We start from the raw sequence: 23,601 nt of genomic DNA on the forward strand, positions 1-23,601 counted from the left end.
TGTTCAGTTCTAAGTTCCAGGCTGCCAATTTGATGAGCTGCTACTCATATAATACTACTAAATCAATAAACACACTAATAGTTGTACATATGCTCGTTGCCTTAATGTCTTAGTTGTAGAGAAAAGGTGCGGGGGAGACCATAACTGTCTCATCAATAGAAAAATATATCTGCAGTGGCACTCCTTAAATAAAAATGTATAAACAGTACGAGTCAAAAGTCTGGACACACCTATTCATTCAAGAGGTTTAATTTATTTTTCCTATTTTCTCCACGGTAGAATTATAGTGAAGACATCAAAACTTTGAAATAACAAATACGGAATCATGTAGTAACCAAAATAGTGTTATACAAATATAAACATATTTTATATTCTTCAAAATAGCCACCCTTTCGCTTGATGATAGCATTGCACACTCTTGGCATTCTCTCAACTAGCTTCATGAGTTACCACATATGTTGAGCACTTGTTGGCTGCTTTTCCTTAACTCTGCGGTCCAACTCGTCCCAAACCATCACAATTGGGTTTAGGTCGGATTATTGTGGAGGCCAGGTCATCTGATGCACCCCTCCATCACTCTCCTTCTTGGTCAAATAGCCCTTACACAGCCTGGAGGTGTGTTTTGGGTCATTGTCCTGTTGAAAAACAAATGATAGTCCCATTAAGCGCAAACCAGATGGGATGGCATATCGCTGCAGAATGCTGTGGTAGCCAAGCTGGTTAAGTGTGCCTTGAATTCTAAATAAATCACTGACAGTGTCACCAGCAAAGCACCCCCACACCATCATACCTCCTTCTCCATGCTTCACGGTGGGAACCACACATGCAGAGATCATCATTCACCTACTCTGCATCTCACAAAGACACAGCGGTTGGAACAAAAATCTCAAATTTGGACTCATCAAACCAAAGGACAGATTTCCACAGGTCTAATGTCCATTGCTCATGTTTCTTGGCACAAGCAAGTCTCTTCTTATTATTGATGTCCTTTAGAGGTGGTTTCTTTCCAGGACATCGACCATGAAGGCCTGATTCACACAGTCTCCTCTGAACAGTTGATGTTGAGATGTGTCTGTTATTTCAACTCTGTGAAGCATTTATTTGGGCTGCAATCTGAGGTGCAGTTAACTCTAAGGAACTTATCCTCTGCAGCAGCGGTAACTCTGGGTCTTCCTTTCCTGTGGCAGCCCTCATCAGAGCCAGTTTCATCATAGCGCTTGAGGGTTTTTGCAGCTACACTTGAAGAAACTTTAAAAGTTGAAATGTTCTGTATTGACTGACCTTCATATCTTGAAGTAATGATGGACAGTCGGTTCACTTTGCTTATTTGAGCTGTTCTTGCCATAATATGGATTTGTGGACATCTACTTTGTGCATGACACAAGTAATTTTTCCAACAATTGTTTACAGATTATTTCCCTTATAATTCACTGTATCACAATTCCAGTGGGTCAGAAGTTTACATACACTAAGTCGACTGTGCCTTTAAACAGCTTGGAAAATTCCAGAAAATGATGTCATGGCTTTAGGAGTTTCTGATACACTAATTGACATAATTTGAGTCAATTGGAGGTGTACCTGTGGATGTATTTCCAGGCCTACCTTCAAACTCAGTGCCTCTTTTCTTGACATCATGGGAAAATCAAATTTAAATCAGCCAAGACCTCAGAAAAAAAGTTGTAGACCTCCACAAGTCTGGTTCATCCTTGGGAGAAATTTCCAAACACCTGAAGGTACCACGTTGATCTGTACAAACAATAGTACGCAAGTATAAACACCATGGGACCACGCAGCTGTCATGCCGCTCAGGAAGGAGACGTGTTCTGTCTCTTAGAGTTGTGAAAATTGCAAATCAATCCCAGAACAACAGAAAAGGACCTTGTGAAGATGCTGGAGGAAACAGGTACACAAGTATCTATATCCACAGTAAAACGAGTCCTATATCGACGTAACCTGAAAGGCCGCTCAGCAAGGAAGAAGCCACTGCTCCAAAACCGCCATAAAAAAGCCAGACTACGGTTTGCAACTGCACATGGGGACAAAGATCGAACTTTTTGGAGAAATGTTCTCTGGTCTGATGAAACAAAAATAGAACTGTTTGGCCATAATGACCATTGTTACGTTTGGAGGAAAAAGAGGGAGGCTTGCAAGTCGAAGAACACATTCCCAACCGTGAAGCACGGGTGTGGCAGCATCATGTTGTGGGGGGGCTTTGCTGCAGGAGGGACTGGTGTACTTCTCAAAATAGATGGCATCATGAGGGAGGAAAATTGTGAATATATTGAAGCAACATCAAGACATCAGTCAGGAAGTTAAAGCTTGGTCGCAAATGGGTCTTCCAAATGGACAATGACCCCAAGCATACTTCCAAAGTTGTGGCAAAATGGCTTAAGGACAACAAAGTCAAGGTATTGGAGTGGCCATCACAAAGCCCGGACCTCAATCCTATAGAACATTTGTGGGCAGAACTGAAAAAGCGTATGTGAGCAAGGAGGCCTACAAACCTGACTCAGTTACACCAGCTCTGTCAGGAGGAATGGGCCAAAATTCACCCAACTTATTGTGGGAAGCTTGTGGTAGGCTACCCTAAACATTTGACCCAAGTTAAACAATTTAAAAGGCAATGCTACCAAATACTAACTGAGTGCATGTGAACTCTGACCCACTTGGAATGTGATGAAAGAAATAAAAGCTGGAATAAATCTCTACTATTATTCTGACATTTCACATTCTTAAAAGAAAGTGGTGATCCTAACTGACGTAAGACAGGCAATTTTTACAAGGATTAAATGTCAGGAATTGTGACAAACCGAGTTTAAATGTATTTGGCTAAGGTGTATGTAAACTTCCGACTTCAACTGTATGTATGCATGCATGCATGCATGCATGCATGCATGCATGCATGCATGCATATACACACACACCTGTAAACATTTTTTTTTTTGGAATAATGCTGTAATGTAACCAAATGTTGAAAATTCGGGGGGGGGGGTCTGCAGACTTTCTAAATGCACTGTATATGAATGCAGCTGACATTACATTAAAGCCATTAGAAGCAGTTTATCATAGCGCCCTACGCTTTATTACAGGCGACAGGTTCAGTACACATCACTGCATTCTTTACCAGAAAGTAGGCTGGCCCTCATTGTAGTCACGTAGGTCAATTCATTGCTTCTTTAATATATAAAGCACTCTTACAAAAACAAACACTAGTACCTAACATCATTAATGATGTGGTTAAAAACACCAACGCAGAATCCAAGTCCAATGTGTGAACAGTCTCTTGGTTGTCCAACCCTCTAAGGTGAAAGGTGACGTGGCCATTCAGATAGGGTATGGTTTAAGTGGGAGAGGATGTTTTGGTTTTGATGAGGTCCTGTGTCAGTCAGATTGAGGTTCAGGTCAGGTGAGGCAGTATGTCAGTCAGGACATCGATGAGGTTGTCCAGCCCCCACAGGTACCCGTCCTCTCGGTTGCCCTCTTCCCAGGGGGTGCGGTGGTCCAGGGTGAGAGGCGGCGGCAGGGGAACAGTCTTCCCAAAATCAATCATCCATACTCCAGTCTTCCCTGTACTGTCATGCACAAAAAGCAGGGAGCTGCCCACTACCTGCAGAGAGACAGATGTTAGTGTGCACCTCTCCATACATAGACCAGCATCAAGACATGCAAAGCATGCATTATACTGTGAAAGCAGTGCAAAACAGCTTACCTCGTGTGTCCTGAAGAAGTCGGATGTCTCCAACACCAGTCGAAGTTCCTTCAGTCGTCTTAGATATCCCTTCTGAAAATGGAGAAGAGAAATGTAATCCTGAAAGAGGAAGGGGGATGAAGGGGGTAAGATTAAGAGCGACACACACTCACCACTATTAGAGCGTTGCAACCCACATAGTCCTGCAGTGCCTGCATCACCTCCTCTCTGCTCTTGGTCCTTTTGAAGTTTGTGTTGCACACACCATCAGCCTTCTACACAGGGATTTAACAATGTTGTAGACAGTCACATCAAATTATTGGCACCCTTGATAAAAGACTACAAAATACATACAGTACAAATATTATGCTATATTGTATGCTCCAAAACATTTGGAAATGATATTACACTAATATTGCTCAGAGAAAGACATTTGTTAAATTATTGGCAACCCTAAATATTCTTAGAAATAACATCTCCCTTTAAAGAACTGTATTTTGGCATTCCACTGCTTCCGTTTCACTGGGGTATAAACACTGGGTAAAATCCCTTTGTCATCCATCACCATGGAGAAATGCAAAGAACTCACAAATGAAGAGAGACAAATGGTTGTCTCTCTTCATAAATCCCAACAATGGGTGCAACAACAAAAAATGTGTATAGGAAAATAAATACCACTTACCCCTATTAGGGCAACAATTAAGAAGTTGAAAACCCCTGGAACAGTGGTAAACTTACCTGGTGGAGGACGCGTGTGGACACCTTTATTTAAAAATATATTTTGGCAACATCCTCAGGGAACTTGTCATGGAAATTACAAGATGTTGTTATAAAGCTTGTATTGCATTATAGTGGTTGTTTTATTCGACAGAATAGATTATTCTGTTAACTATTGTGTGTGTGTTCTACTGAGGATGGGACTCTATGAGATAACACTTGACAGAGGAGATTTACGATGTCTTTGGGTGATAAAACCTAAAGAGCATTCCAGAGAACATGAGTTAACGTTTATGCTATACCATACCAGGAACGAGATTAGAACCTCGTTTTAGGGACCAAACTGAACGATAATTTATAGCGAATGCTATCTGGCTACGGGATACTCCTCTCTCATTATAAAGTCTCACTTTGTGAACTGTTCCTAATATCTGTGGTTTGTCATGTCGACTAGGGGGGTGGATCTTTGCTATAAAAGACCTCAGTAGCCATTGTGTTGTCACTCAACGGTTCATTAGAAATAGGGAATCGTTGAAAGTCATTGCTATTGCAAAGCTCTTATTATTAAAGATGTAGTTTAAGTAGAACTCTGACTGGTGTGTGAAGTTTGTCTCTCCTCATTTGGTAATACAGAAATTAACCACCACAAACTACATTTAGGTCTGAAAGGCACCTACCTATCGAGAAAGTCAGGAGTATTTTTTGGTTTCCCGAAGATTATGGCCACTTGCCCATACATTTGGAAATAGTTGTTTACACGCAGAAATGACATAACGTTTCAGGCCCTAAAACAACAGGGAGGAAACGGAAAAATAAATAAAATTGACTGACCTGCTTGCGACATTGGACACGCAACTTTTGCCAAGCGTGAGACGCTCCTATTCATTTCAATGAAACTTGGGCCCCAGTATAGGTCCTATGCTAGGCTATTGAAATGATTTGCAGTATGGTTGTTTTAAAAATCACCTGCCCAATGGGAAAACCCCAGAGCAGTCAAATTGTCAGTCTTTCACTTAAACAAAACAATGGGTATGAACCAAAAATATGTTTTAGGCTAGGCCTAGTGGAATTCTTTGCAGTTTTGTTGTTTCGAGTTGTATTTATCATCAACTGGGGCAACCTCAGAGCAGTTAATTATTATATATATATATTTTTACCAGGTAAGTTGACTGAGAACACTATCATTTAGTAAAGTAAAGACCTGGGGAATAGTTACGGGGGGGGGGGGGGGGTGAATGAGCCAGTTGGAAGCTGGGGACGATTAGGTGGCCATGATGGTATGAGGACCAGATTGGGAATTTAGCCAGGACACCAGGGTTAACGCCATGGGATCTTTAGTAACCACAGAGTCAGGACACCTGTTTAATGTCCCATCTGAAAGACAGCACCAATCACTGCCCTGGGGCATTGGTACATCGTTTTTAGACCAAAGGAAAGAGTGCCTCCTACCGGCCCTCCAACACCACTTCCAGCAGCATCTGGTATCCCATCCAAGACCAATCCTGCTTAACTTCAGAAGCAAACCTGCAGTGGGATGCAGGGTGGTATGCTGCTGGCTACTTGCTCAGTTCACTTGCACCAGGCAACCCTCAAAGTCAATCCCTGCTTCCTTATCTCTAGGACTATGCAGGGGGAAAAAACAGAGGGAAGTTCTCTCTCTCACTCTGACTCAAAATGTTCAAGCATTGAAAGAAAGATTGTAGACAACTAATGGATCAGGCTATAGTATGAGGAAGCCTTGCCCACTAATGTTTGTACCATGTTTTGTGCTGCTACCATGTGTTGTTGCCTTGCTATGTTGTCGTCTTAGGTCTCTCTTTATGTAGCGTTGTCTCTCTTGTCATGATGTGTGTTTTGTCCTATATTTATTTTTAATCCCAGCCCCGCAGGAGGTCTTTTGGTATGCCGTCACTGTAAATAAGAATGTTCTAAACTGACTTGCCTAGTTAAATAAAGGTTAAATAATAAAAAATAAAAAAAATTTAAAAGTTCATTTCAGATATTTCTAATGTCTGAAACCCTACTTCTTTAAAGAGCATCTTAAATAAATCCGCTTTGTCTGCTAAATGACAGATGTAATTTCTCTTCCAAAGTTCAACAGCCTTGGCTACGGTCATACAGCACTTAAGCCATAGAAACACAATGGATCAATACATCTGAACTTATCTCGTCTCCCTGCATTTGTCCATTTGTGTGTGTGTGTGTGTGTGTGTGTGTGTGTGTGTGTGTCCATGCCTTGATTCCCTCAATGCGGAAACCCAGAGTGGTGGTGGAACTCAGGGTCTCTCTCCACTGCATGTATCTGGTCTTGAGTACTGCCTGTTGGGCTTGCTCCTCTGCAGTGGGGGCCTCTGGGTCCACGTCCACCATCTTCTCATACATGTCTTGACGAGGCTGGGGCCGCTCCCGAGCCTTCGTCAGCTCCTCCTCCAGGTATGTCCTAACAGAGCAGACAGCTCAATAATATATACATAATCATCACAAGACAACACACCCAGAGCCAGTTTGCCTATTCCTGGACTCAAATGAACACTTTAGCCCAGAGGTTGGTTTAATCTGGGTCAGGGTAAACCAGCTCCCAGTGTCTCTAAATCACACAGTCACACACCGGGTGCCAATCTTGCAGTCCATGATGGCGGGGGAGTTGAAGTGAGTGAGCAGGTCGTCCATCATGTTGTAGTCCTGCTCAGCCCGCTGCACCACTCCGTGGTAGCCTGGTACGAAGGGCCTCAAAGAGTCCTCCATCAGCCTCTGCAGGCACTGTTGCTCCCCCTCAGTGTAGCGCTTCAGCAGCATCCCATAGTCCCCTGCATGGAAGCTCCCTGGCACACCAGCCACGAAAGGGGAAAAGAGGGGAGAGACTATGCATGTTATACTTTCAAAACACATTTGGTACTACACAGCCATTTTTGTTAGAAGTAAGCAATACTAACTTCACAAATCCATCAAGGCAGCAAAAGACCAATTAAAGAAAGCCCGACAAAGAACCAACCTGCATGTCCGACCACTTGCACCCAGGGCTGTGGCTTCTTGAGGGGCACGGTGATGGGAGGCAAGGTCCCTGTACTTCCGGGTTTCTTCCATGTGACGCCCTGCATGGGGAAAGCAAGTAATTACACCTCACAACCCCATTCCTTAGCGTACAGTGCAACACCTCTAGCTTACATTTCCTCCTCTGTCTGTCCTACTGCCTTGTAACTCCACTGAGAGACACCGTCATGAGAAAGACAACCTCAGACTTCAGACTCCGTCACACAACTTTTTGACCTATGGCTAAGTGTCTCTATGGAAACAGCCATTGACCGACCACCAGACTGAGCCAAGACATGTAGGAGAGGTTGGGCTGGAATCTTACGCAACAGTAGCGATTAAAAATATTGCCTAGTCAGACCATTATTACTGTTCCTGCTGGCCGATATGCATTATTAGGTAGGTAATGTTAAGTGTAGCACAGAGAATTTTCAACCAAACCTTTACTTGCCAAAATTCCCAACTTGGAAGACAACACGTTCTAAACTTCTATGTCTAGTTTCAGGGGGTTCTTTGAATTTAGAAAATGCACCATTACTACATTAAATGTTCTGTGCCCCGAAGTAATCCAACAGAATTTTAATAACGGAGCATTTTCTAAATTCAAACGAACTACACATGGAAGTTTAGAAGAAGTGTCAGTCGGGAATTGAGGAAGAATCGCCAAGTAAAGGGTCTCTGTGCTACGCTTAACATTACCTACCTAATAACGCATATCGGCCAGCAGGAACAGTAATGGCCTGACTAGACAATATTTTTAATAGCTGGTGCAACAGCTGCACACATTCATCAAACATTTACAGGCTGCCGGACTTGTTTTGATCAAAGATGTAGTGAATGTGAGACCACACCCACGCGTTAAAGTACCACAGTGAGTTTGCACAGTGGGTGTTGAGTTTGTTGTTCTGCTCTAGGTCTCTGTAGTTTCACAATATTCTAAAACATGTCCCCCAGTATGTACAGATGAGGATATGCGTTTGTGTGGAAATACTTGCCCAATCTGTTCTCCGTTAGTGTAGTGGCCTGCATCTACACCTGAAACTACAAACCCCCAGGTGAGGAGAGTGTACACCTGGAGGACTTGACCAAACCTTTTTGTTCTTCAAAACTTAGTTGACTAGAACTACACTACTTTCTTTCTATACAAATACAATGAGATTTCAAAGAATAATTGTCCCATCTTTGTCCAATCTCTAATATATCCCCACACATCTATGCCCATCCTTTTTCTATCACCCATTCACTCTCTCCTGCATGTTGTCAACTGTAGGATAGTGGGCAGCCAGAGCAGATAAACTCAAATGATGGATGCCAAGGGAGAGGCCTGCGTAGTATCAGGAAATGAGAGGATGGAAAACCTTAGTTCATGTAGACAATACTCACTATATAACACTGGAGTGTTGGCTAGTAGACACGATGCAACACACTGGTGCTGCCGGGGTGAAATTCTGTAATCATCTCTGTATCAGTCTAATACTCTTTAATGCCCAAAAAGGTTATGTAGCTGCTAGCATGATACAAATATCCTATCCCCAGCTCAGCCTATAGAGTGACAGGCTTTGAGCCTCTGTCTGTAGATACAGAGGGATGAGGAGAGGTAGCGAGAGAGGACACCTAGGAGACAGATCACAAGTGTTTAGAGTTTCTGTGCCATTGTGGACTTCTTTCCCCCCCCCCCCCCAGAGGTTAGCTCCCAAACACACCCAGTATTAGTGCCTTCACAGTAATAGAAAAGGTATAAGATGTACAGGCATGACAGATGGAGATTTACCCGGACTGGAGAAATCACACACGTTGCCCTCATTTCCAGCAGTTTAGACTACATTTAGCAGAACTGTTGAGCCAAAGCCAGTTCTAATCATATAATCTAATGAAACCTGCATCTTCCTGAGCAGAATGTTACATTATTTCAGACTCATGCTGATCGGTCCCATGCTATGGCAGCTGATAGAGTATGATATCATTAACATAATATTGGTTGGGCCATTACCATCACAGGGGCGCACTCCCCAAATGTTACCACGCACACACTCACCCGGGGAACCTCATCAGGAAAGCCGCGGTCGTCCTCGTATTCTTCAAAAGACGAGGCGGGTGACAACCCAGACGATGAGGCGTTTGACAACTTTCTGATTAGAAGTGATGCGGGGGAGCCTCCGAACCCACTGTCCGAGCAAATCGAATCCTCGTCGGGATGAGAGCCAACGGAGATCCCGCTAACCCTGACGGACTCCAATTCAATTCGGCATGGGCTTGTATTACATTTGACCACCAGTTGTGGAACATTTTCGTGTGCGTTTTCGCAATGTGAGGGGAAATCAGCGGCATGTTTTGTAGAGTCTGCCGACCATACAGGAACCCCCGATGCGTTTGGGTAACTGTGGTTCATATCCCCCATACTCATCAGCTGTGGTCACTGCGTTTTAGTCATACTCATCGGAAATTTAGCGGTGAATGAGTGCAGCCTCACCTGATTTCGCTGCTGCCGAGGTTTGCTAGCTAATCCAAACGAAAAGAGAGCCACGGTGCATTTCATCTCCGAAGGGAAACAATAACCTGGCTGATCTCAGCAACTCGATGCCCCTTTGAACCATCCAAAACGGTTTAACCACCTAAGCAGGCCTATTGTTACATTACCTTCTGCACAGGCAATAAGGCAGATATTGCGATGTTTTAATTAGCAAACACATTCACATTTTTTATAACCGCGACCAAATGTTTTCAACCAGATGCTGGCAACAATTCTTCGTCACCACGCAGGGGTGCTAGTTAGTGCATTAGTTATTCTTTAGCCACTCCCTGTTGACCCAGTTAACCCCGCCCATAAATTACACTGCGTTGGCCACATGTTAATCATCGATAAGTGGCTGTCTTGCCATGGAGCTGTTGCTCAGCTTACAATAACGAACTAGTCCTGCCTTTATTTTCTGGAGAATTGCCATTTTAGTTAAAAATTGTTGTAAAGTATTGAGCACGTGTTACACAACCACAGCATTTTGCATTCATAACTAAAACCCATTGAAAGAGGACATTCACTGTTTAAATGTGTAAAGTTATGAATGATCCTCTTAAGAAACAACTTCTGATAGATGGTGATTTAGTTAAGTGGAAAGCATCTGACATTTTATTAGCAGTGGAGGTCAAATCTAAAAACCAAAACTCCCCTCCAAAAAACAGCACAAAAGGCCTGTCAACTTCATCCAATATTCTCATCCTCCTACAGTGGTAGATGGAAGCAGCTCTTCCAGCTGCTCACCCAGGAGTGGAAGGGTCCAGGCCTGGAAGGTTCAGTGTTAATTAATGAGACCCAGCCAGCTGTAGTGGCAGCTGCCCCTTGAGTAAAGCCCTAAGGAGGAACCTTCAGCCCATCCAAGCAACACTAACTGTACTGCAGAGAGAGGACACTGCACTTAGTTCACTCATACAACACACTGCACTACTATGAGGCAAAGCTGCTGCAGTGATGATTAATAGAGTAGATATGTTGAGTAAAAGTAACAATATTTACAGATTCAAATACATCAAATCACAATAAGCTTTGCAGTCATCAATCACTTGTTTTATAAAAAGGGAAATGGGGTATTACTGTCACAACATACACAATGCATGAGTTATAAAACCATAGTATAAAAATCAGTCACTCAGTTCAAGTTCAACAAACTGTGGCTTAACAGCCTTCACAGTGGCATCTTCATCCACAGACAGGCACTGTCTGCCGTAGGACGACAGAATAAGCTGTGCGTGCATCCGTGTTTGCACTTGCATAAGCCTATCGGTTGATAATGTCTGCTTGTGTGTAAAAATATCATAGGTGTAGTGCAGTGGTCTTGTTTAGTCACAGTGTCGACTCCAATTGTAGTCCTTGGTCTCAGTTTGCAGCACAGGAAACACAAGTCAGAACTTATTGTCCGGATTGGGAGTGTGCAGAATTGATGGCTTTAGTGTCCCGTGTCCAGGTCCCTCATGTAGTCCTGTAGGGCCTGCAACCGGGCATCGATCTCAGACAGGTCAGCCCCATCTATGGAGCCCTCTGGGTAAAGGACAAGCAGTACACAGCCAATGTTAAATTATTTGTTTCAGCAAGGGTCTCACACAGAATGTTACCAGGGCTCATATTAAAAATATATTAATTTATTTAGCTAAATGACTCTGATTACACTTTAGATTGGAGAGTAGGGAATGGATTGGTTACCTTTGTCTGATCGTATCCTGCGTGTGGGAGTGCTGCAATGGGGCTTCCTGGTCAAATTTCCTCCTCTGGGCTACAAAAAGAAATCACTGTCACTCAACAAGTCAAGGTCCATCAGCAGCTGTAAAAAAAACACACCGCACTCACCATGGTTGGACCATTGTAGGTCTGCTTCCTTCCTCTGAAACGCATAACAAAATTAGAAACTGTCTGAGACCCACAGTAAAGCAACAGAACATCTCCCATTTTCTCAAACAAACCCAGTTTGAACTTTAATACCATATGATATAGATGCAAGTTATAGAATAACTTACCCGCTTGTCAACTCATCCAACTCCACCAATGAATTCACAGAGGACTGTCTGCTCCTCCTACTCTCCATTGATAAACTCCTCCCTCTGCTCCCACTGCCTGCCCTGGTTAGCTGGGGATATGCCTCCCTGGACCGAGATCGGCCCCTTTCCACAACAGGCGATGCTAGCATGTCCCTCCGGACCTTCCTCTGGCTGAGGGAGAGAGAGAACACAGGAGGCCAAGTTAAATCGTGATTAGTCAAAGTATCACTCAGTATTGGTTTTTGTATTAGCATTAAGCTAAAATGGGTTGCCATTTGAAATCCTTGAATGCATTTCAGCAGATGAAAATCACTATAACAGTGTTTCACATGCATGAAACACTGGTATAATTGGCACAAGCTTGCACTGCAGATAGTTATGACAGTTAAATGATTAGAGGGAGATGTCTGACTTTTTGAGCTCCCCCTCTCTCAGTCGGCGCTGTCTGTCCTGGATATATGCAGTGGGGTCAAAGCGTGGTGCTCGCGAACCTGGAAATAGGAACGACAGGATTGACTGGGAGCTCCTAGTAAAAAACCAAGCAGAGAGTCAAGCTCTGACAGCTTTACTCAGACTTGGTGGTACATCAACTTTGATTGAATCCATTTCATTACCAAACTTATACTAAGTCAAAAACAATGCAATGAAGCTAAATTACCTTTCACCTCCAAAGTCTAATAAAGAGAGAAAAATGTAATACCTGTGGGAGAAGGTGAGGGTCTGGAAACATGCGAGCGGGGCCCTGAGGAGTCTGCCCTACGGCCTTCTGACCTTCGACCCCTCTCTTCTGTCCTCTCCCTGGACCCTGAGCGAGCCCTGACCACAACACGTCCCAAACTGCGCTCCCGGGACAGTGAGCGCCTGATCTCCCCATCACCCCGTGAGGCACTGCGCCCAGAGAGAGCAGGGGTCAACCTACTAAAGACACACATAGTATACAACATTAGCCACAGGCAGAGAGAATCATAAGGAGTGTGTGAGTCAGTAGGTAAGTAGGAAAGTGAGTGAAAGAGACAAAAGAAAAAGGAAAGACATACATGCTTAGATTGACTAACCCTCGCCTAAGCAACGCCAGCTCATTGGTCAAACTCTTAACGCGAATCCGGAGAGCTCGCTCTGATGCTCTTAGCTCCTCCAACTAGGAGACAGGAAACGTCTGAATTACCAGCTTAACAGAGGAATCAGCACCAACAATGCTACTTATAATGGCACACAAATTAGTACTTCTAAGTATTGACATGCACACAAGGCCTTGTTATGGTATGCAGGAATCTGTTACTAGCTACATTATTTCCATCAACACAAAGCCAGTCATGCTGAATTATTTAAAGTTACAGACAACATGCTTACTTGAAATAGGATGCAAGCAAGGACCAACCTGCTCAAGTAGGAGGCGCTGCTCCTGGCCCCTCTTGGTGGCAGAGCGCTGACTCTTGGCCCGCTCTCTGAGGAGCTGGTCCTCTAAACTCCTGACCACCTCTCTGAGCCCCCGAGCCCCTCCTCCAGGGGTGGCGCCAGCCCCCACTATCTGTAGACGCTCCAGAGCCTTGGTCAGGGCCTCCTTTTCTTCTCTCACCAAGGTGAGTCTGACAACAGACAGAGAGAAGTCAGGGCCCTTAACCTCTTGCCTGAGTTTGGCCAAGAGTCTAGAGAACAACAATAGATTATAACTTACTCTGCCCGTAACCGGCGTATCTCTGTCTCTGCTGGTTTGTGACCTGCATGTTTGGCAAGGGCGTTTAGCTCAGTCTTCAGGGCTCTGATCTCCTTCTGCAGGGCAGCAGGGTCAGGCTTGCCATGGTAGGGCAGAGGCAGGGGGTAGTGGATCCTATAGGAAATAATGATGCATGTAAACCCTGGATTGCTGATGCTATGTATTGTCCAATCAGAGGCTTTGAAGCCACAGGTTGGTCATATTGGCACTCCCCAGAAGGAGCAGTCCTCCATAGGAATGAATGGAATTCTACAGTATTTAAAGTACATGCATTTCATTATTTTATTTAAAAAAATTGTTTAGCTCACATAATATAATTTAAAAGCATGCATTAAGGTGTCTGTAATAGAATAAACATGGCAAAATCAGCTGTAGACAATAATTGAATTTTTTACAATGGTGGGGGAGACCCCGCGCCCCATCAGTCATCTAGTGAAGTGGTTCCAAACCGGGGGGAACCACTGAAAATTGGAATGCAGAAGGTGAAATTTCAAAATTGTTTTCCTCTTGTCATGTCAGTCAGAATTCCGTCCCGTGTGGCTCAGTTGGTAGAGCATGGTGTTTGCAACGCCAGGGTTGTGGGTTCGATTCCCACGGGGGACCAGTATGGGCGAAAAAAAGAAAAAAATAATGAAATGTATGCATTCACTACTCTAAGTCGCTCTGGATAAGAGCGTCTGCTAAATGACTAAAATGAAATTAAATGAAGCAGTCATTGCATACCTTAGAGAACCATTTGTCAGAAATGTCCAGATCACTATCCCGTCAGCTGTTTTTTAGCCACGTTTTTTAAGCCCATAGATTTTGCAGTCAAATATCAAATTAATACACATTAGACATGGCAAAATGTATAGAATTGCAAGAAAATGTGTTTTAAAACAGCATAATGTCCATGACAAAATATGTAGAAATGCAGGCAATATAAGCTTTAAACCTGCAAAATGTTCTCTCCGCCAACAAGAGGGCTGTGAACAGTGTGTCATGTACAGTTCTTGTGGATGGTGTATCAATACACCCAGTCACTACAAAGATACAGAAATCCTTCCTAACTCATTTGCCGGAGAGGAAGGAAACCTCTCAGGAATTTCCCCATGAGGCCGCTGGTGACTTTAAAACAGTTACAGAGTTGAATGGCTGTGACAGGAGAAAACTGAGGGTGGATCAACAACATTGTAGTTACTCCACAATAATAACCTAATTGACAGAGTGAAAAGAAGGAAGCCTGTACAGAATAAAAATATTCCAAAACATGCATCCTGTTTGCAATAAGGCACTAAAGTAAAACTGCAAAAATTGTGGCAAAGAAATTAACTTTATGTCCTGAATACAAAGTGTTATGTTTGGAACAAATCCAACACATCACTGAGTACCACTCCCCAAAACTATTTTCAAGCATGGTGGTGGGTGCATCATGTTATGGGTATGCTTGTCATCAGTAAGGACTAGGGAGTCTTTTTGGATAAAAATAAATGGAAGCTAGGCCCTGGTAAAATCCTAGAGGAAAACGTGATTCAGTCTGCTTTCCAACAGATACTGGAAGACAAATTCACCTTTCAGCAGGACAATAACCTGAAACACAAGGCCAAATATACACTGGAGTTGCTTACCAAGACGTCATTGAATGTTTCCGACTGGCCTAGTATTGTTTTGACTTAAAAATCAGCTTCAAAATCGATGGCAAGACTCGAAAATGGCTGTCAAGCTATGATTAACAACCAACTTGACAGAGCTTGCAAATATCATACAATCCAGGTGTGCAAAGCTCTTAGAGACTTACTCAGAAAAACACACAGCTGTAATCACTGCCAATGGTGATTCTAACATGTATTGACTCAGGCGTGTGAATACTTATGTAAATGACATATTTCTGCATTTCATTTTCAATAAATTTGCTAACATTTTTCTAAAAACATGTTTTCACTTTCTCATTATGGAGTAGTGTGTGTAGATGGGTATAGGGCTGTGGCGGTCACTAAATTTCATCAGCCAGTGATTATCGTGAGACCGACAGTTATTTGCTTGACAATTGACCGTTAATTAACATAAACACATTTAGCATCTCTTGGCTTCCACACAAGCCACTGATGCAGACCGTTGGAATATCTACATTTTAAAAAGTCTTATAAATCCATATAATATAGCCAACACCTTCACAATAAATCCATTATTTATTTTAGACAGGTCTAAAGAAGCATGATATGAAGAAAATATAGTCTATTTCAGAAGAACCTACTCTGAGTTGTCCTTATGTTAGGTCCTGATTTGGCTATGCCAAATAGCTGTGGGCTACACTAGCTAATTTAGCAGACAAGATTTGCTTCGAATTTGCTTTGCATATTTTATAGTATGAAGAATACAATTGAACAAAGCTGAATAAAATAAAAATGATATTTTCTCCAAACAATTTGAGGGAGTGCGCACATGCGCCTATTCTGTGTTGAGCGGTTAACAAAGAAATAGGTATTCCTATATGCTTACTTTAGAGTTATTAATGTAACTTTAGTTGTTCTACAAACGTTGGGCTATTTGTTTTGATTTTTAATACGTTGTAAGGCTGCATGATGTGACTAATAATGATTTGAAAAAAGTCTCTTGAAACGGCATGAACCCTGCTTTGTTTTTTGCGCAGGCTGTAAACACTACATCAGCCACTCATTCACAATTTGACAAGCACTTGATAATGCCTAGAATTTCACGGCAGCATCCCCTTCACGTGGCTGTAATGCACCTTAAACAAATCCATGCCTTTTGCGGCCAGTGGCCGTTGTGCCCTTCTCCCTGAGTGCTGCGCGCTCCAAATCACCCATCACTCACATGGCTCTCCATCACGTGATCGGGTCTTTCTCACAGAATACAAGTGAAGACAGACACATCGGGACGCAACTGCAAGCGTCTTTATCCAATTCCAAGGTGCATATTGAAGATATTGGAAGAACTGTCCACATTTACTTTTCGTCAGCCAACAAGATGAGTAGGCCTAACGAACAGCAAAAGCAAAATCACTAGCCTATGCATAGTCCCTTTACCCCTACCTACATATACAAATGACCTTGACTAACCCCCCCACATTGACTCGGTACCACCTGTATATAGCCTTGTTATTTTATTTAACTTTACTTTATTTAGTCAATATTTTAACTCTATTTCTTGAACTGCATTGTTGGTTAAGGGCTTGTAACTAAGCATTTCACGGTAAGGTGTTCGGCGCATGTGACAAATAAAATTTCAGGTCAAATCTACTATCCCCCAGAGTACAAAAGTCAGCATATTCTATTCTGTGCAAGATATAAATATTCCAAACATAGTCCGGGCCAATTGTGGGATACGATAGATCCCAAATTAATACAACCACTAGCATCAAAATAAACAACATTTATGTAATATGGCTGACGCAACAGATCAGAACATTTAGCTTAAAATGTTGATAAACTATTAGGCTATGTCTTCACATTATAGGTTCAACAATACGCACATGGTAGTGGGTTAGAAGCGAGAATGTTCCATTAGCGGAAAACACCATTATCAAAAGTGACCGCAAATGCAATTATGCATGTAATGCTTTTATTATAATGGTGCATTTTTATGTGAAAATGATCTTCCCCAAACTTGAAACTCACACGCTGCTTATGTATGCCAGTTAGGCTCTACACCGCTTGTATAAAGCAGATTCATGTGCTTAATTTTAAGGAGTTATTAGGCCACTTTAGATGTGATACAAACCTTATCAAAACATATAGGCCTATGGGCTAGGCTACATTAAGTGTGCGACTATGATTTGAAAAAGTTGCAAAAAAAGCATCGTTTCTGATGCTGGGCATCATTCATCATGATAATATAGAATTCACAAGTGATAGGCTAATACTGTCACCCATCAGACTATTCTTGATTTAATATTACCTTTACATATACTAAATAATATGTGTGACATTTGTTTTTATTTAGAATGGACCATTATCATGCAGCTGTCTTGAAACAAGGGCAGCGAGAAAAAAATACATGTCATCTATGCACTTAAATAGCAAATGGAGGACGCTTTTCATGTGGTTCATTTTCATGCCAGCCAGGTAGGCTATACTCCTGTTGTAAATATAAGCAATGTGCTTAATATTAGGAAAGTTGAGAATAAATATAGTAGGCCTACTAGCCTACAGAAAACCGATGGGATCCTGATGGGATTATCGCAAAATTGCATAACCTATAGAAATATTGCGCAACATGAGCTCTCATGAAGTGTTTGATTCGATTTTCGATTTGATTTCCATTGATGTCAGAGTGATTAGAGGGACAATAGAGTGCTGGGTCAGGATGCCTTGTACGAATCCGATGGCGAGTGGGTAATCTGCCTCTATCAGTCCTACTAGCCAACGTACAATCATTGGATAACAAAATGGACGAGCTACGATCACAAATATCCTACCAATGGGACATTAGAAACTGTAATATCTTATGTTTCAAAGAGTCGTGGCTGAACGACTACATGGATAACATACAGCTGGCGTGGTTTTTGCTGCATTGGCAAGATAGAACAGCTGCCTCCGGTAAAACAAGGTCTGTGTATATTTGTAAACAACAGCTGGTGCACGAAATCTAATATCAACGAAGTCTTGAGGTTTTGCTCGTCTGAGGTAGAGTATCACATAATGGGCTCCCAAGTGGCGCAGCGGTCTAAGGCACTGCATATCACTGCTTGAGGCGTCACTACAGACACCCTGGTTCTAATCCAGGCTGTATCACAATTGGCCCAGCATCGTCCGGATTTGGCCAGTGTATGCCGTCACAGTAAATACAAATTTGTTCTTAAATGACTCGCCTAGTTGCATAAAATAAAAAATAAAAAATAATGATTATGATAAGCTGTAGACCACACTATTTATTTTTTGTAGCTGTCTATTTACCACCACAAACCGATGCTGGCACTAAGATCACACTCAATGAGATGTATAAGGCCATAAGCAAACAGGAAAAAGCTCATCCAGAGGCGGTGCTCCTAGTGGCCGGGGACTTTAATGCAGGGAAACAAATCCGTTGTAACTCATTTCTACCAGCATGTTAAATGTGCAACCAGAGGAGAAAAAAAAAAAAAAACTAGACCACTTTTACTCCACACACAGACGCGTACAAAGCTCTCCCTCGCCCTCCATTTGGCAAATCTAACCATAATTCTATCCTCCTGATTCCTGCTTACGAGCAAAAACTAAAGCAGGAAGCACCAGTGACTCGCTCAATACAGAAGTGGTCAGATGATGCAGATTCTAAGCTACAGGACTGTTTTACTAGCACAGACTGGAATATGTTCTGGGATTCTTCTGATTGCATTGAGGACTACACCACATCAATCACTGGCTTCATCAATAAGTGCATCAATGACGTCATCCCCACAGTGACTGTACGTACATACCCCAACCAGAAGCCATAGATTACAGGCAACATCCTATCGTGGAAAATTACATAATTAGTCATGCTATCCCGTGTTTTACTGTTTAAAGAAGTGTCTCGTTTTTGCTAGTGTTTTTCTAACCTGCTACAAACTTGTCTTTGTGGAACTTAGTCATAAGACTGGGCGTATAGCTACGGCCCACTTGGGTGCAGCCGTAGCATGTAACATCCCCTGGGTTTACTATCTACAGAAAGTCACATGTATGGAAACTTGCAGAAAGGAGCACATTATAGCGTTTTACTGTTGCGAATGTGCTAACTAATTACCTTTTACACACCATCTGCTGACAGCCACGTATACAGAAAGAGGTTGTATGTATTTCTCTATAAAAGCAGAGACCCGGCTATGTTTGTTAAGCTTTCAACTCAACCATTCTTGGTGATGTTGATTGCTTCATCTTTGCAAATCTTATTATAAAGTGTTGTTTGAAAGAATCTGCAGTCTCTCTTCCCTTTTATTTGATATTCCACGACAATCCGCACTGAGCTAAAGGCTAGAGCTGCCACTTTCAAGGAGTGGGACTCTAACCCGGACGCTTATAAGAAATCCCGCTATGCCCTCCGACGAACCATCAAACAGGCAAAGTGCCAATACAGGACTAAGATTGAATTGTACTACACCGGCTCTGATGCATGTCAGATGTGGCAGGGCTTGGAAACTATTAGACTAGAAAGGGAAGCACAGCCGCAAGCTGCCCAGTAACACAAGCCTACCAGACGAGCTAAATGCTCGCTTTGAAGCAAGCAACACTGAAGCCAGCATGAGAGCATCAGCTGTTCCGGAAGACTGTGTGATCACGCTCTCCGCAGCCGATGTGAGTGAGAAAGACCTTTAAACAGGTCAACATTCACATGGACGCAGGGCCACACAAATTACCAGGACGAGCATGCGCTGACCAACTGGCAAGTGTCTTCGCTGACATTTTCAACCTCTCCCTGTCTGAGTCTGTAATACCAACATGTTTCAAGCACACCACCATAGTCCCTGTGCCCAAGAACACTAAGGTAACCTGCCTAAATGACTACCAACCCGTAGCACTCACATCTGTAGCCATGAATTGTTTTGAAAGGCTGGTCATGGCTCACATCAAAACCATTACCCCTAGACCCACTACAATCTGCATACCACCCCAACAGATCCACAGATGACACTGCCCTTCCACACCTGGATAAAAGAAACACCTACGTGAGAATGCTATTCATTGACCACAGCTCAGCATTCATCACCACAGTGCCCTCAAAGCTCATCACTAAGCTAAGCACCCTGGGACTAAACACCTCCCTCTGCAACTGGATCCTAGACTTCCTGACGGGCTGTTCCCAGGTGCCACGCTGATCCTCAACACAGGGGCCCCTCAGGGGTGCGTGCTCAGTTCCCTCCTGTACTCCCTGTTCACCCATGACTGCATGGCCAGGAATGACTCATTAAGTTTGCCAACGACGCACAGTGGTAGGACCGATCACAGACGACGATGAAACAGCCTATAGGGAGGAGGTCAGAGACCTGGCAGTGTGGTGCCAGGCTAACAACCTCTCCCTCAACGTGATCAAGACAAAAGAAATGATTGTGGACTACAGGAAAATGAGGACCGAGCACACCCCCCCTTCTCATCGACGGGGCTGTAGTGAAACAGGTTGAGAGCTTCAAGTTCCTTGGTATCCACCACCAACAAACTATCATGGTCCAAACACACCAAGACAATTGTGAAGCGGGCACAACAAAGCCTATTCCTCCTCAGGAGACTGAAAAGATTTGGCACGGGTCCTCAAAGTTTTACAGCTGCACCATCCTGACTGGTTGCATCACTGCCTGGTATGGCAAAAGCTCAGCCTCCGACCACAAGGCACTACAGAGGGTAGTGCGTACGGCCCAGTACATCACTGGGGAAAAGCTTCCTGCCATCCAGAACCTCTATACCAGGCAGTGTCAGAGAGAGACCCTAAAAATGGTCATAGACTGTTCTCTCTGTTACCGCACGGAAAGCTGTACCCGGAGCGCCAAGTCTAGGTCCAAAAGGCTTCTTAACAGCTTCTACCCGAAGCCATAAGACTCCTGAACAGCTAATCAAATGGCTACACGGACTATTTGCATTGTTTCTCTCCCCCCCCCACACACACTGCTGCTATGCTCTGTTTATCTATGCATAGTCACATTACCTCTACCTACATGTACATATTACCCCGACTAACCTGTGCCCCCACACTGACTCTATACCAGTACCCCCTGTACATAGCCTCACTACTATTATTTTACTGCTGCTCTTTAATTCTGTTATTTTTTTTTTACTTAACACTTATTTTTCTTAAAACTGCATTGTTGGTTAAGGCCTTGTAATTAAGCATTTCACTGCAAGTTCTACACCTGTTGTATTCGGCGCATGTGACAAATACAATTGGATTTGGAATATGGTCACCGCAACAGCCCTAGACGTGTGAGATAAAAAAAAATGTAGAATCCATTTTCAATTCAGGCTGTAACACAACAAAATGTGGAATGAATACATTCTGAAGGCACTATATAAATCATTGATAAGGAAAGGTTAACTTGGCAAGTTTGCAGTTGTAAGATTCAAGTAGAGTTTGATAGTGAAGTTTAAGATAGTGATCGCTAAAAGAGAAACAAACCTGTCAAATTCAACAGTGTAGATAAGGATGAGGTATCTTTTGGCACTGAGGTTAGGAGATTGCTGTTGGGCACGCGGACGACCAACAACCCCAGCTTTCCGGTTCCGCAGGAGCTCCAGGTCAGCATAGGTCAAGAGGTCAAGGGTAACAGACTCACTAGTCTGAAGAAAAATAATGCATTATAATCACAACACTTTTAAATCATACATGTTTTAACTTCCTTTAATGCTTCACAGACTCACATTACTAACAGCAGATTCCAACATGCTGCAGAAGATAGGAAATTGCTTGAAGTTGCCTGTTTTGCGAGTGAGGTCTTCGATGTCTGGAACACAATGAAAACATGGTAAGACCATAAATAGTCATGTCTACAATGTCCATATAAATTAATTGTAATTTAACAACGCTTCACTTACAGGCTGGATCAAACTCTCCCCTCCACTGGTCAGCTGTCATTGCGTCAGATATCTCGACTATTAGCAATCCTTCTTCTAGTTCTATCTTCACAGCAAACCCTACTCCTCGGAAAGTAATGTCCTCCTGTACCACTGAGCCCACCTCCATCTCTCTGATTTGGTCCCAACGTCTACAGACCTACAAGACCAAGACAGACCACCAATCGATTTACAGCATCTCACACATGCCAACTACTGGGCATCAATGTTGACAAACTAAATGTAGGCCTAGTATTGAGTAACTAGCCAATGAAAATGCGATTAAGAATCATTGCTGGAACGTAATATAGCTAATATATGCCAAGTTAAATAAAGGTTAAATAAAATAAATAACGTTCGTTTAGCTGGAGAGAGCTTAACTAGCCAACAACATCTGGTTAGCTAGCTAACGAACGATAACTACACCAACTAGCGAGCAGGCTTACAAATTAACTGCTGTTTTCTGCTAACTATAATACTGCATGATAGCTTAATTACACTGCTATCTAGCAAGTAACTAAACTAGCAGGCACGTTTGCTTGCTCGGTTTGTGTTGGTAAATAACAGCTAAGTTAGCTAGCCAGCTAATGTTAGCCAGCTTGCTAGTTAGCTAATATATGCTTGGTAAGCTACATACCCGTAGTGATGTGCTCGAACACAGATTCCAAATTGCTACACCTTGGATAGCATTGTTTTTCTCCAAATAAAATAGAAATACCGAATGAAGTCAGATAATGTCTTTGGCATGAAAGAGTACACCCCTCTTTGATACCTGACAGTTTGGAAGCCGCCGCCACTGTTGAATGTAGCGGTTCATTAACCGGGAATGCATAACTACCGCCCCCTACACAATGTCAAGTAAATCTATTGGTCTAAAATACGATACAAGGAACTCTGATTGGGTGGAGCTACCGTCAATCATATGTAAACGCTGTGAGGATCTCGCTGGTGCTCAAGCATCAGCTCCGAGGCCCTCTAGTGAAAGTGATGCTGAGCCCCATGATAAACAACAGGGCTTTGTAAATATAAATCCTCAACGAGCTAAATACTGTTGTAGCTGTTCTACCAGAACAGAAAATAGTAAGCTGGCGGGCACTTGGTCAGTAGGAATTATTTAATTGCAACAACACACGTGTATGCAGACAAGCACAGTCACACACACACAAACCCTGCCCCTGTTGCCTAGGGATGTGTACACCATGGCCCTGGCCCCCCATCACCCCTGGTGGATCGCAAAGTGGCTGAGCTGGTGTATGCAGTACTGCCTGACAGAAGAGTGTTCCTGGATTTAGTGTGTTTGTGTGAGCAAGGAGGAAGAGGAGGCAGGACGGTGCTAAACATTGTAATACACTCTATGAGAGTTGTACCCACACGCACACAGGCCACACTGGAACAATGCGACATGTTGGAGCTGCCATAAACAGACAAACACA

General features: G+C 43.0%; 2 protein-coding genes across 5 annotated transcripts; both read right to left on the reverse strand.

Moving 5' to 3' along the window:
• Positions 1–3,059: 3,059 nt before the first annotated feature.
• On the reverse strand, positions 3,060–10,227 carry LOC106567814 (inositol-trisphosphate 3-kinase C). 2 transcript variants are annotated; one of them, XM_014137574.3, is made up of 7 exons: positions 9,471–10,227; positions 7,398–7,497; positions 7,014–7,227; positions 6,641–6,845; positions 3,862–3,963; positions 3,710–3,781; positions 3,060–3,607 (listed from the first exon to the last, which is right to left on the reverse strand). In XM_014137574.3, the coding sequence occupies exons 1-7, from the start codon at positions 9,837–9,839 to the stop codon at positions 3,398–3,400; spliced, it is 1,272 nt and encodes a 423-aa protein (XP_013993049.3). In that variant the 5' UTR covers positions 9,840–10,227; the 3' UTR covers positions 3,060–3,397. The 2 variants fall into 2 exon arrangements, with proteins under 2 accessions (XP_013993049.3, XP_013993050.1); XM_014137575.3 differs by having other exon boundaries at positions 9,906–10,223.
• Positions 10,228–10,972: 745 nt separating this feature from the next.
• On the reverse strand, positions 10,973–23,002 carry LOC106567813 (centrosomal protein CCDC61). 3 transcript variants are annotated; one of them, XM_014137573.2, is made up of 13 exons: positions 22,806–23,002; positions 22,151–22,328; positions 21,977–22,059; positions 21,735–21,895; positions 13,635–13,787; positions 13,338–13,545; positions 13,015–13,097; positions 12,660–12,874; positions 12,372–12,450; positions 11,939–12,130; positions 11,772–11,805; positions 11,628–11,697; positions 10,973–11,465 (listed from the first exon to the last, which is right to left on the reverse strand). In XM_014137573.2, exons 2-13 carry the CDS (start codon positions 22,296–22,298, stop codon positions 11,374–11,376), a joined length of 1,518 nt encoding a protein of 505 aa, XP_013993048.1. In that variant the 5' UTR covers positions 22,299–22,328; positions 22,806–23,002; the 3' UTR covers positions 10,973–11,373. The 3 variants fall into 3 exon arrangements, with proteins under 3 accessions (XP_013993048.1, XP_013993047.1, XP_013993045.1); XM_014137572.2 differs by having other exon boundaries at positions 12,660–12,877; XM_014137570.2 differs by having other exon boundaries at positions 12,660–12,877; positions 12,997–13,097.
• Positions 23,003–23,601: the final 599 nt, after the last annotated feature.

The sequence above is a fragment of the Salmo salar genome, chromosome 13, assembly GCF_965601325.2.
Source record: "Salmo salar chromosome 13, fSalSal1, whole genome shotgun sequence".
Classification (NCBI taxonomy): Eukaryota; Metazoa; Chordata; class Actinopteri; order Salmoniformes; family Salmonidae; genus Salmo; species Salmo salar.

What these genes read in the sequence shown, in the direction of transcription:
- LOC106567814 (XM_014137574.3), bottom strand. Translation starts at nt 9,839, where the DNA reads ATGAGTATGGGGGATATGAACCACAGTTACCCAAACGCATCGGGGGTT. An exon ending in GCAAGTGGTCGGACATGCAG is followed by an intron (nt 7,228 to 7,397) that starts GTTGGTTCTTTG and finishes CTGGTGTGCCAG; the next exon opens with GGAGCTTCCATGCAGGGGAC. An exon ending in ACTTCTTCAGGACACACGAG is followed by an intron (nt 3,608 to 3,709) that starts GTAAGCTGTTTT and finishes GTCTCTCTGCAG; the next exon opens with GTAGTGGGCAGCTCCCTGCT.
- LOC106567813 (XM_014137570.2), bottom strand. Translation starts at nt 22,298, where the DNA reads ATGGAGGTGGGCTCAGTGGTACAGGAGGACATTACTTTCCGAGGAGTA. An exon ending in GGGAGAGTTTGATCCAGCCT is followed by an intron (nt 22,060 to 22,150) that starts GTAAGTGAAGCG and finishes ATTGTGTTCCAG; the next exon opens with ACATCGAAGACCTCACTCGC. An exon ending in TTGGATGAGTTGACAAGCGG is followed by an intron (nt 11,806 to 11,938) that starts GTAAGTTATTCT and finishes TATGCGTTTCAG; the next exon opens with AGGAAGGAAGCAGACCTACA.